Source organism: Crotalus tigris, unplaced genomic scaffold (genome assembly GCF_016545835.1).
Source record: "Crotalus tigris isolate CLP2741 ecotype Arizona unplaced genomic scaffold, ASM1654583v1 scf7180000020588.15403103151:6194809, whole genome shotgun sequence".
Taxonomy (NCBI): Eukaryota; Metazoa; Chordata; class Lepidosauria; order Squamata; family Viperidae; genus Crotalus; species Crotalus tigris.
The window spans coordinates 3,807,600-3,821,338 of NW_024098092.1; the positions used below are offsets into that span (position 1 = coordinate 3,807,600).

Genomic DNA, 13,739 nt, shown 5'->3' on the forward strand with positions numbered 1-13,739 from the left:
TCCGCGATCCCTATTGGTGGACAGGTGAGTCTCCTCCTCCCCTTTCTCGGGTTCCGCCCCGCCCCTCGGCGCCAGGTAAGGACGTCTTGACGAGCTCTGATTGGCTAAGCCCCTGCTCCGAGGGGAGGGCGATGGCTTTAGGTGAAGCGCCAGCCCGGCCCTGGCTTCCTATAGGCCAGCAGGTGCGGAGAGGCGGGAGCTAGCAAGCAAGCCATTGGCTGGGAGGCGGGCGCGCGCGCGCGGAGAGGGCGGAGCGGCCGGGGCTGAGAGGGACGCGTCCCGCGGGGAGGCGGGACCGCCATGTTGGGAGGCGGGAGAGCGGCTGCGCGGAGGGCAGCTGGGAGGGGGGGGTCGCTGAGGGGGTGAGCGAGGCGGCGGGAGCGCGCCGCCATTACCTGCTCGCGCGCTCGGGAACGCGCCTCCTCCTCCAAGGGGGAGAAGAAGAAAAGAAAAGAAAAAAAAAAACCGAAGCGAAACGAAAAAAAACAATCCTAATCCTAATCATCCTGTCAGGAAGGGGCGGACGCGAAGGGCGACTTGGAGCCCTTCCCTCTTGTCTCCTCCTCCGGGAAGTTGGAGCCGAACTTCCGCGGAGCGCGAGCCTTTCCCGGAGCGAGGCGGGAAGTGTGGAGAGGCGACCGACCCTCCTCCCCCCCTCCCCGTCACCTCATCAACTGAGGGAGGGGGTGACAATACCTGTAAGAAGGAGAGACCCCGCCCAAAACAGGTGAGCTTTTTGGGAGGGGGGAACTAGGAGGCCGGTGGGGAGGAGTGGAGGGAGGGAAAGGGGGCCAACAGGTGAAGCCGGGAATAAAGGGGGCAAGTGAGGGTGAGAGGGGTGGGCAATCAGAAAAGATAACTCCCAAGCATCCCCCTCCCCCATTATCCAAGGCAGGAAGCTAAACTAGCGGGGGACTCCAAAGACAGGGCTATTGCTGCTTTTTATTATTAATTTATTAATATTCATCTTTCTCTCCCAATAGGACTAATTGTTTTATTTATTGTTCTTAAGAGCGGTTGGCGGGAAGGAGCTGGATTCCAAGCTGAAAGAGGTGAGTTCTAATCCTGCCTCAGACCGAAAGCCAACAGGGCAAATTCTGGATAGTGGCTCTTTTTTTTTTCCCCTCTGGGAGAAGGAAGATATTTGGCAAGCCACTTCTGAAAAATGTTTGTAAGAGAGCGACGTGCATTTGTTCTCGGTGTCTCCGGGAATCAGGATTGACTCAAAACCCCTAACAACAGCAGTCACAACAACATTGTGTTGTTAGAGTCCACAGAGAAGTTTAGGAGAAAGCCTTTCCCTTACTACTAATATTCATAGTATTCTCTCTCTCTCTCCACATATCTAACTAGACCATCTTCTTTAGCTGAATATAGATGAATTTGACGTTTAGGAGAAGTTCAGATGGGGCAGAGCCAACAGAGGATAAGAGAGAATATAGTCTCTATTACAGCTACAATTAGAATTCTCTCTGTAAATTAAGTATTGATTTGTTTTTAATTTTATATTGGTTACTTCATAAGCTGCTTGGAGTCTATTTCTACTTCATCTCTGTAGTGGTATATAAATTGCAGTGATTATTGTGTATATTGTGGGTAAATATGTATTGTATATAATTAGATCATATTCTGTAGCTTAGATTAGTGTGGCAGAGAACTGGTGGAAAGGATACAAACATTGTGGGTGTTATTTTGCTTTTTGTTATTATCATCAAACATTCTATTATATATAAACAGTCTTAACTGGATTCCAAGGAGCGTAGGAACAGCAACAATAGCAAATATTGGCAACAAAGTGTACATAAATGTATTGTGTTACAGTGTATACACACAAACCTCTCACAATATGAACAGAATCATTCAGTACTCTCCACAGCAGATGTTAGAATCTAGCTTGCCTGGTCTAATCTCAAAAAGCTAAAATTTGGAGCCAGTTACTAGTGGGATGGGAGACCACCTGGAAATGCCAGAGCTTTAAGCAAATGTCCCAGAAAGGGGCATCAAATTATTTCCATACTGTTGTATGGAAAAGCAAGTTGCATGTGTGAGGAATTACTATATGATTCTGCATTTAAATAGAGGGGTATTAAGGTGATGGAAAGCCTATGATACACAATAAGTATACTGCCATGCGTATGCCATTTATGATGAATGTTAATGTTGTATATACTATTACCTTTGTGTGTATGAACTTTATTAACATACAGCCATTTATATGTTTATTGGATCAGTTTACTGTTAGATTATATTAATAATTCATATAATTAAGTATTCCACAGTGAAAGGCATAAATGTTAGTTGTTCATACTTCCTGTGTTGCTTTCCTTTGTCACAACACCTTGCAATCCAAAATGTGTCATAATAAAGACCCATCAGTATCCCTGCAGTAGACACACACACACACACACACACACACACACACACACAGTGTCAAGGAATAGGTTTGAGAGAGGAGAGTTTTATCACTGTTATACATAATAGTGTGTTGTAATTGCTTCTTATCTGGTGGAGGTAAGATAGATCCCTTTTGTGAGGGATTGATAATGTCAGTGGAAAATATTTATTAGGTCTACTTTGCTAGAAAGGAGTAGAAGGGAAGAAAAATTGAGATATTTGATTTGTGTCCCATCTTTGGCTTAGCCAAAGATGGGACAATAATAATGGGCTTCCCTGGCTGAATGTGAACTTCAATCTGAGATTCTGCTTTTGTCAGGCTCCCTGGGGTGGGCCATACCTATTGTATGAATCAAAAGTAGTTCGGTCAAAGGGAGGAAAAGGGTAAGCTGATGTTATTTAATACAGTATGAGGAGGTTTTTTGCAAGAGAGGAATTTTGTCCCACCATGAGCAATACAACTAAGTGAACAAAAGAATTGGTGCCAGGATAATAAAAAAAGGAGATGCAAGAATTCTAATTAAATATAATTGGGCTAAATTATAGTGATGGGATATTCAGCCAGGAGGTAAACTTGGTGCTGAAGGAACAGGAAGTCTTCTTGAGAAGGTGAGCATGTGTGGTAAGCGGGTGGGGCACTGTGAGTGGAAGGTGAAAAGGGTGTGTTTTGCCTCGTCTTAAATTATAATGTGAAGAGGGCACTGGTGGTATGTGAGGAATGCAGATCTGTCTGGCAATCCAGAAGTTATAGCAGGGGTGGGGAACGATGGCCCTTTTACGGCCTGTGGACTTCAACTCCCAGAATTCCTGAGCCAGCCATGCTAGATCTGGAATTCTGGGATAGCTGAAGTTAGAGGCTATCTAAATTGTTCCCCACCTCTAAATTGCAGGATAGCTGAAGTTAGAGGCTGTCCAAACTTTTCCTTTTTATCTTTGGTTGTGAACTACTTAAGAAAAAATCCCTTTGAACAGATTATATCACACATTTTTGTAGTTTTTGTGCTTGGAAAGGAAAGGGTTTGGAATCAAGCCAGATTTGTTTGCTAAAAAAAATCATTCAGTTTTCAAGCAGGGATAACTGATGTTATTGGCCAAAATGTTACCTGGTTTGTTTTAGCAGAGGCAACTTCTATTCTAGAATGTATACAGTTTACATATAATGGTACCTAACGTTACAAAGTTGTTTTTTCTTCTTCTGGGGTAATCTTAAGCAACAGTATATAACTTCATTGTAGCAAGAAAAGGAACATAAATTACATAGCTGATTTGTTTGACTGTGCATGTCTTTTTTAGGTTTAATTCAATATTTATTATGTTTTCCATTCACTTCTTTTTTTTTTGTCTATACTTTTGTGTGCATGCAGTCTAATGAAGTTTTTCCTGGGAAGAAGCATAAAAATGTCGCCTGTTCATTTATTGCACCCCTCGTCATTCTCTGAATGATTTGGAAGACCAGTCTATAAAACGAGGACATTGTTTCCCCCATTTGAATGTTGCATAGTATCATGCCTAGCAGAATGGGATCAAAAATGAACACGAAGAAAGACTTCATTAGAGTAAAAACTCATTATAATGGGTAAGTTACATTAAGGGTGTTTATGCACTGTATTTATTTATTTATTTATTTATTTATTTTATGAGACTTATATACCGCTTTAAGTGCAAGCACTCTCTAAGCGGTGTACACCAGTAAGCAATGTATATATATATATTTACATTGCCCCCAACAATCTGGGTCCTCATTTTACCTACCCCGGAAGGATGGAAGGCTGAGTCAACCTTGAGCCGGTAAGATTTGAACCGCTGATCTGCTGAACACAGTCAGCTAAAGTGGCCTGCAATACTGCACTCTAACTGCTGCGCCACCTCGGCTCTTCACTCATGTTGTTCAAGCCGTACACGTAGTCCTCAACTTACAACGATTCATTTAGAGACCTTTAGCAGTTACTGAAAAAAGTGACTTACAGCCCATCTTGCAGTTATGATCATCACAGCATCTCCATGGTCACATGATCAAAATTCAGATGCTTGGCAACTGGCATGTACGTAGTACAGTTGCAGAATTCCAGGGCACGTGATGACAGTTTGTGACCTTTCCAGCTGGCTTCCCACAAATGAAATCAATAGGGGGAGGCAGACTTGCTTTACTCAACAACAGCTGCAGGGATTCACTTAACCCAGGTCAAAAAAGGTCATAAAATTGAGTGGGACTCGCTTAGCAACCTGCCTTGCATAGCGACAGAAATTCTGGTCCTCTTAGCTTCATTTCAGACCTTCTTTTATTTTCACATATTGTAAAATGGATTTGGTGAAAAAACGTAGCCAGCACCACATGCTCTGTTTCCCATCACCGTCAGTGGGGAGGCGTTTAAATTGACACAATGTAGAATTCTTTAATTACTCAGTCTGGGTTTTATTGATCACACGTACAGGGTGGTATAAAGAATTTTACCAAAGCTTGCCACCATGAAGAGGATTTCTATTTTTATATGATCTGACGCGTCGCGCATTCTGAAGGTGCCAGCATCAAGACACAAAATTAGTGTCAAGAATTATTCGGGAAGGTGTTAAATTATTTACGATGTCTATTTCGGGTACAGAGCACCTTTGATAGTATGACTAAACTGAAGTCTTGCAAGCATGAGGAAGTTGTACTATTCATGTTTGCTAATGCGCCTCCTTGAATGCTTAAAAGATGGATATTTGTACATTTCGGGTGTGACCAATTCATTACTTAAAGTGGTATAAGTGTTCATCCTGAATGGCTAAAATACAGGTTGTGCGAACATAATCTTCCTTCAGGAATGAAATCTGTTGAGGAATGTATTTTCATTGAAATTTCCCAGGACTGTGCTTCATGTTGACATTTTGAATAAAGGACAGTTCTCGCTGAGTAGGAAGTCTTCTATCTCCTGCAACATTTCAAATCTTATTTAACCGTTCTTCACTTCCGTAAGTTGAAAATTGTCTACCTGTCCTTTTTGCACAAAGTGCAAAAGTGGCGACAAAGTTCTGGTGCTATGGTCATAAGTTTGAATCCGTTGCCAAGCATCCTAGTTTTAATCAAGCGACCTTAGGAATGCTGCAATTATAAGGATGAAAAATGGTCATAAGTCACTTTTTTCAGTGCCGTCGTAACTCCAAACCATCTCTAAATGAACTAAATGAAGTCGAGGACTATCTGTAAGGGCATCAGAAAAATGCACAGATCTTGCTTTCAAATCTTTTCGTGGATTCAGTGCATTTATTTGGTATAGCTACCCAATTACGTTCTGCGGGATCGTTCCTTTTTGAAAGCCACATATTTATTTACTCATATTTATTTACATGTGGACAGATGTTGCATAGTTTCAAAACATCTTTCGAATTTCTTGAAGTAGGAAGTTGCCAAGGATCTTGACTGAGCTAATTTGCCTTTACAAAGACCAGGCACTCTACTAAGCACTTATTTTACTTAATTTGTGAATTAATCTCTTTCAGAGACATCCTTATCACCCACTTGGGTGCCTCAATGAACTATGATGAACTTTGTGATGAAGTGAGAGAAATGTGCAATTTATCACAGGAACAACCAATTACCCTGAAGTGGATTGATAATGAAGGTATTTCAGGCTTTTGTAACCATGGTTTTGGGGGAAAAATATATTTTTTTCCTAAAGTACTTTATGGTCCAGTTAATTATCCCACCGAAAAAAGAGATATTAAACAGGTAACTTTTTATTTCAAAAGCTTTTTTGGAACTGTCACTCAATTGGCAGCTTCAGATTAGAGAAATAAAAAACTGAAGTCATTAGGGGCGTATTATATCTCCCTTTATTTTGAATTAATAGCCTCAGATATTCAAACTAGCAATAATTTCCCTTTAGACATTACATCATGAATTGACTGCATCTTATGATGGTTTTGCTGAAAATTGAAAGTTAACTTTGGTGTTCAGGAAAACGGTGCCTTAACAAAGAATGGTTCTGCTAAATGTCTGCAGCCTTTGCTTAATGGTTGCCCCAGAAAAAAATCCAGTTGGTCCTGTAATTGACTGGATTTACAACCATCATGGTATATGACCATTATAGGCAGTCTTTATTATAGGACTATTTCAAGGACTTCATGTATAGACCTCCCTTTCTTTGTACCAGCTAGAGAGAGAAAGGAAGAATTTGGCTTCTTCTATACCCAGGTGATCCTCAACTTACAATAGTTGTCGTAAGTCGAGGACTACCTGAAAATTTCCAGCTGTTTCAAGATGAGAAGGCCTGGCTGGCTGGAATTGGGGCAGTAGGACCCCCCTAAGACCCTTCACTCTTTGTATCAATTTGTGGGTACCACAAACGTTGGAGATCCTCACTTAAAACTTGAAAGCATCAAGGAGCCTTCTTAAAACTTCTTAAAAATAATCGAAGAGAGAAACAATTGTTTCCTTAAAGCATAGTTAGCTTGTTCTTCAGTCAGTATAAACAATAATATAGAGGGACTGGTATATTCAAATTCTGGTGCTTTCTAACTTGAGTTGTTTCACACTATTCTTTGGGGACCTCACTTCATGCTTTTCTCAGAATAAGTGACATTAAATTCCATGACCTTTTCTGTGTAAACACCGACAGGATCCATCAATTGTCTGTTGAGAATTTGCTTCCCAAAAAGGGTGTTTGCCAACAAAGGAAGACATAATAACACACTAAATGATCCTGCAGAATGATTGCTATCCTTTTAAATGTTTGCTCTGCTAATTAGAGGGAAAAAGTGGTGATTGATGGAATGAATAGCCAGTTCTACCCTCTACTATCCTGATTTTTAGTGTTTTATTTTCATGCCAGGATGAAACAGGCTTATCATTTTCCCATAGCCCTTCCAGTGAGTAACTACTACGAGACAGAGCTACACTCACATTTATGAAGGGAAGGGTCTCCGAGTCCCAGAACAATTGTTTTTCAACCGCTAAGTGTCCCTTCCCCCCGTTCTGAAATGTATAAATGAATTCCCATGATCTCCAAATTGCACTGTTTGAAAATCAGGGGGAAAAAAACACCTATTTTAAATGAGAGAGTTGCGTACATGGATTGCTTCCCTAAATGACATTATTTCTTTGTTTTCTTTTTTTTAAAACAGGTGATCCCTGTACCATTTCATCCCAGATGGAGCTGGAAGAAGCATTCCGTTTGTATTGTCGTTACAGAGACGAAGGGCTTATTATTCATGGCAAGTTTTGAGACTCGTAGTTTAGCCAACATTTCGAATGATACCTTCTCAGATCAGAAAACCTGCTTTTGTTCTTCCGCTCTGTCTTCTTTCTCAAGCCAGCTCAAAATGCAAGTGTTGGGGCATCGACCGCCCTCTTCTTTGGATTGATGCTGAACCCTAAGATCTGATCCTTACCCACTTTACACTTGTAACACAATCCTGTCTACCTACCGCAACAAATAACCAGAAGATCTGCTTTGTTGTTTCTTTGGTTTCCAAGCCACTGGTGAAATTTCTTTTCTCTGTTTGAGCTGTGGACCATTTTCCCAAGAGGACCGTTCTTGCTATTAAAACCTCTTTGAGGTGAAGATTGTCACTTTTGGGGGAGGCCCTTAAGAGTTCCTTGCCTGGTTTAATCAAATCACTCTTTTACGGGCTTTAGACATTTGTTAATTGTCACTGGCGTGTTTCATTGCTCTTTTCTTGTCTCACAACTTTGCGTCTTGATCTTAGGAGCCACAGTTTGATCAAGCAGGATTGGTGTATAAATGTCTTAAATGATAAAATAAATGAGACGTGGTTATAATTGTAAGCTGTTTGTTCAACCTCCACACATACAAAAAAATAGGAATTTACCTTCTGCAGCTTCTTCCTCTTAAGTGTATTGTTCTGATTTGCAAGTTCACCTGAATCTTTTTGTATTTCTTCTCTTGAATGTATGCTTCTTGTATGAGAGCACTCCTTGCACATCCTTTCTTTTTTTTTTTTTTTGAGTTTTATTCATACTGCCAATATCTCTTTTGTGTATGTTGCTTAGCCTGACTTTGACTTCAGTAACTGGGGTGCCTGCAACGAAGTCTGCAAAGGACTGTCATATTTTTAGAGTCCCAGTTTTGTGACTGAGGAAGTAGTCTGTCACTGGCGATTTATTCAAAAGACTGAGTAGCTAGGAAAGACTGCTCTTTAGGAAATATATATATATATTTATGATGCGTATTTTATGTTTTGATGCAGTCTTCCCAAGCATTCCAGAACAGCCCGGCTTGCCGTGTCCTGGGGAAGATCGTAAGTATCGAGGGCCAGAATTTGGGGTTTGAAAAAAGTTTTAGTTCATCGCCTCCCCTTTTTATTTTCCTTCAAAACATCTCTAGCCTGCCAAAGAAAACGGCAATGTAAGTGGGATGCATTGCCGGGCAGAAATTTTCTGCCGTATAAATAATGTTTAAATAGTATGTTGTTTTATTCAATTTACCACAAGGCATTCATGTAGCCCAATGTTTCTCAACCTTGACAATTTTAAGGCATGTGGACTTCAACTTCCAGAATTCCACAGCCAGCAATGCTGGCTGTGGAATTCTGGGAGTTGAAGTCCACACGCCTTAAAATTGTCAAGGTTGAGAAACACTGATATTGTAGCCATTGTCTGCATTTCTTTCAAGCAGCTTTTTTTTAATTTTACCCTGGAGTGTATGGCTGCTTTATACCATGATAAGCAAGATTTCAGGAAAAACTACAGAGAGTTGCATTATTGTTATCTGCATTCTCTGAAGTACCTTTTTGCTCTAAGGAACTGCACACTCTTATTCTAAATCATTGTTAACACAATGCTTTCCTCCTTATTGGGAAGCCTTATTTTCCCAACTGGATTTATCTCAAATGGAGAAGAATACTAACAGCCTCAAATGAGGAAAAACAAACAGGCAGTTATGCTCATTTTAAGAGTCTTTTGCTCCTGATGTAATTAGAAGCAGAAAATTGGGTATATAGTGACATCTCTGGGAAGGGCGAGAAAAACAAAGATGTGACCGCGTGATCAATAAGCCACGACCCTTTCTACATACATGTGATGTTGATCTGTGTACAGGTAGTCCTTGACTCATGAGCACAACTCTCTGTTCCAAACGAGAGTTGTTAAATGAATTTTGCCCCATTTTACAGTCTGTCTTGCCACCGTTGTAAAGACAATCGCTGCAGTTGTGAAATTGGTTGTTACGCTCCAGCTGTTACAATCATGGCTTTTATGAAGGTCCCAAAAGGTGATCACATGACCCAGGGACACCACAACTATCGTAAATACAAGCCATTTTCTTACTTTCAGCTTTCTTAGTGAACCAAACAGTAAACTGAATTTACTTACTACAACTCACCTTGTTCAAAGGCGGCCTTTAGTTTCACTTGAGAATCGATTCAAATTTAATCCGGACCGCCTTGTCCATTTTATCTGCATCATACTGACTGCAACGAAATGGGTTTTTGTTCCTGGGCCTATATTTTGTGTGATAAATATATACGACGAAAGAACGTGGCTTAGCTGCAACAGATACTCCCAAAACAGTATAGCGTGTCAGGACCTGTCAAAAATTTGGCCTGGATCAGAATAACTGCTTTAGCATCCATGGGTGTTCTTGATATATTTCTGAAAGAACAGATCCGACTGCCATATGACAAATTTTAAAGCCAAGGGGAGTTTTTTTAAACTATTTGTCACAATCCTTATAGAGGAGTCCACCGCTGTGAGTGAATAAATAAACTTTCAAGTCATATTATTCTGCAGTGTTTTCCACAGAAACGGTCTGGTTCAGCAGTTGTAACATACTTGGTGCGATCTATTATGCAATGTTGTGAGTTGTGCAGAGCTGTTGTCAATCTGCAAGATCAACTTGTTTGAATAGATACTACATAGGGATCTGATGGAAGATGCTCTAACGTAGTTTGTAAATAGCTAGCCGCACCCACCTATATTAATAAATTATAGATTAAAAAGAGGAAAGATACTCCAATTTATGTAAATCTTGCCTCTCTGGAGGTAATTCCTGTGAGAGAATATTTGACAAGATTTTGCTTGTAGCTCTGTCCTAATTTCCATTTGCTTTTCATTAGGGACAGCATGGAAATAAATACGTTAAAAAATAATAATAGAGAAACCAAGTAATTGTTGCTGAAATAAAACAGTTCAGAGTTGCATGCGCTGATTTTGTATTGTTTGAGAGTATTATTCAGTTCAACTGTCAGTGCAACATTATTGTTTCAAGCACAACTTACAACAGAGAGGAAAGAAAGAGGGTTACCATAGCTTATAAAAGGACTAAAGGAATATATATATAAAACTTGGATCCTGTGTCAGAAAAAAAGTCAGTGTTAACTGTTAACATGGCATACCTTCTTTCAGTCATGGACAATTAGATAGAGTCGGTTTTCCAAAATTGATGTTGGCATTGCAGTTGCTTTAGTCAAGCTAAACAAGTTCTAAGAGTGCAAATATTCCACTAATATTTGCATTCAGATGTGATTTTGCGCCTTGCAATGATCGATGGTATAACATATAAGTGTCTGCCATCTGGCCCAAAAGCGGGAGGTTTTTGAGAAGTTTGTAAGAGAAAGCCCTAAGGTCCATATTTTGCAACAAAGGCACGGCAGAGGTTCTTGTCTCAATAGCTCTTTATTATCAGGGTTATATAATAATAAATAGCTTTTACTGCTTTCTCCTTGTAGAACATACTATATACTTTGAATCTTTATAGTGTTGATGCTAGTAGCTGGAGACATGTTTCTGTGCTCTACTCAGAAATAAAGGAAAGGAAGCACTCCCAGCAGCTAAATATAAAATGTAAAATATGCTTCTATAAATCCACAGCTACATTGATTTAAAACACTGGCCCCTACGGCTTTGTGGTTTGTTGCAAGCCATTGTTTCCACCGTAGAGTCAAAGCCGACAAAACTCGGCATCAGTAGTCTTCAGCTTACCGGCCACGAGGGAACATCCCTGTTACTAAGCGTAATCTCAATTGTTAAGTGAGTTAGGTTCCATTTTGCGACATTTCTTTCTCGCCCAGGTTGTTAAATGAATCAACGTCGTGGTTAAGTAACACAGTTGTTAAACGAATCTTGCTTCCCTGCTTGTTATAGAACGTCATAAAAAGGGATTACAGGGCCCCAGGACACCACGCGTCATAACTATGAGTCTGAATGTAGATCACGTGACCATGGGGATGTTGCAAGCGTTGTAACACTGAAAAATAGTCATGTTACTTTTTCGGTGTCGTTGCAAATGGTCACTAAGCAAAACGGGGGTAAGTCAGGACTATTTATAGTCGCACTAGCCTCAGTTTTAGAATAATTTCAGCGTCTCAGTAGTTTGAAAGACTTAAGGTAGCACAAGATTCTCATCACTACAGAACAGGCCTAAATGACCTTTGGGGACACATTTCATATATGTAGTGATCCAAAGGAAGTGGCTTGATTTTTGAGAAGAGCTGGGGTTTTAAACCTCTAGTAAGCCTGTTGTAGCTATTGCGCTACCGGTTGGATGCATGTCTTGCCACAGAAGAGTGAGGAATGGTGACAAGCTCTCCTTGTAGCAATGGTGGGGAAAAAAAGATTCAGATCTGCAAAGAGGGACATCACAGCTACCAGTTGACCCACCTGGTCCAGAGCTGAACCTGCGGCCGACCAGCTACACTTATGAAAGATATCTCCATAGCATTAACACATCAAGTCTCTTGATTTGACAGTCCCATTATAAATTATGGATTTGTATAGATTAGTGTAACTCGCGTGACCTAATTCTTCACTGATATGTGTAGGAAGCATGCTCTCCCGCTGTTTCAGCGGTCAGGCTGCATTACACATGGAATACTTGAAAAGACCGCTCTGGAGAAGACAGTTGATAAATATCTCGGAGATATGCTGAAATAATCCCATATATTTCATCGCCCTCTGCTTCTGAAAAAGCTGTCTATAGTCAGGAATCAACACTAATTAATGGCATTAATTTCAGGCGATTAGCAGCTAATATCTGCAGTGGCGGTGCATAAATCAGTTTGTTTCAATTTATCTGTAGTCATTAGAGGCTTTTAAACCTCCAAATAATTTCCTTCTCTACGCCCTGTCTATAGAATGGTTTGTGTTTCCTCATACTGTTATGATTCTCACTAAAAATAACTTGTGGCTTTGAAAAACAATCCTCGGGTGAAGCTTGTTTTAATTGATCCTAAATTTCTCACTCATTCCCCCTGTCTGCTGTTTACAGTGAGCCATATTTACATTTCCGTGCCTGGAAATTATTTTCAGAGAGCAGAGCGAGAAATTTAAATTCTCCATTTGCCTCAGGAAGAGGCTGCCACTTAAATTAGCCATCTGTTAGAAGGTGCTCATTTTCTACAGTTGCGCAAAAAGGTGGACATTGTGGAATGAATCTCACAGACAGTGGGCGGTTAATTGTCCCTCCCCTCTTTATCCGGAAAGAGATCTTGATCGTATTGAGCTGAACACACAATGCTTAATTTACTGCTATGTGAAGTCAACACTTTTAGGGGGGTTGCGTGTTTAAGGATCACTTCCTCCAAATTTCTTGCAGGCCTTTGAATGCACCGAAACATCATTTCCTAGTGTGATTTTTCTTGTTGTTGTTGAATTCAGGCTAGTAATTTTCTTTCGTTCGGACAGCGTGCCAAAAGATAAAACTCAGGTTTTTTTTATCTACAGGTGGTCCTCGCCTTACGACCACAATTGAGCCCAAAATTTCTGTTGCTAAGCCAGACGGTCATTAAGCGAGCTTTGCCCCGGTTGTTAAGCGAATCACTGCAGTGGTTAAGTTAGTAGCACGGTCGTTAAACAAACCTGGCTCCCCTGCTTATCGGAAGATCGCAAAAGGGGAATCACCTGACCCCGGGACACTGCGACCGTCATAAATACGAGTCAATTGCTAAGCGTCTGAATATTGATCACGTGACCGTGGGGATGCGGCAATGATTGTAAGGGTGAAAAATGGTCGTAAGTGTGAAACAGGGTCGTAAGTCCCTTTTTCCCCAGTGCTGTTGTAACTTTGAGCGGTCACTAAACAAACCGTTGTAAGTCAAGGACACCCTGTACGTTTGCAGCGATGTTATTTTCAAATAAAGCAGATTTCCCATTTTCTCATCCCCCAAAACTCTCTCTCTCTCTCTCTCTCTTTTCCCTCCACTTCCTGTTTGTCTTCTCAAGTATGTGCAGATGCTTCCCCCTCCAAGATTTTGTGGTGCACAACCACAAGTTTCCTTAATTGGTTAATTGGAGCTGCTGGTGATAAGGATGCAGAGGGAAACACACCTTCTGGTTTTTTAAAGTTAAGAGTGGAGTGGCGTGAGGGGGGGGAGGGCTTCCTGGGGATGGGCTGATGGCCGCTGCTGGC

General features: G+C 40.8%; 1 protein-coding gene across 3 annotated transcripts in view; it reads left to right on the top strand.

Annotated features, from left to right (window-relative positions):
- Positions 1 to 307: 307 nt before the first annotated feature.
- Positions 308 to 13,739, top strand: part of PRKCZ (protein kinase C zeta) — a 47,948-nt gene continuing 34,516 nt past the window's right edge. The window contains exons 1-6 of one of the 3 annotated variants that reach the window (XM_039367138.1): positions 308 to 727; positions 984 to 1,052; positions 3,759 to 3,970; positions 5,875 to 5,996; positions 7,498 to 7,587; positions 8,584 to 8,634. In XM_039367138.1, the coding sequence (XP_039223072.1) occupies positions 3,885 to 3,970; positions 5,875 to 5,996; positions 7,498 to 7,587; positions 8,584 to 8,634 (349 nt within the window). In that variant the 5' untranslated portion in view covers positions 308 to 727; positions 984 to 1,052; positions 3,759 to 3,884. The remainder of the gene's footprint in view (positions 728 to 983; positions 1,053 to 3,758; positions 3,971 to 5,874; positions 5,997 to 7,497; positions 7,588 to 8,583; positions 8,635 to 13,739) is intronic. The other 2 variants (XM_039367135.1, XM_039367137.1) reach the window with 2 other exon arrangements.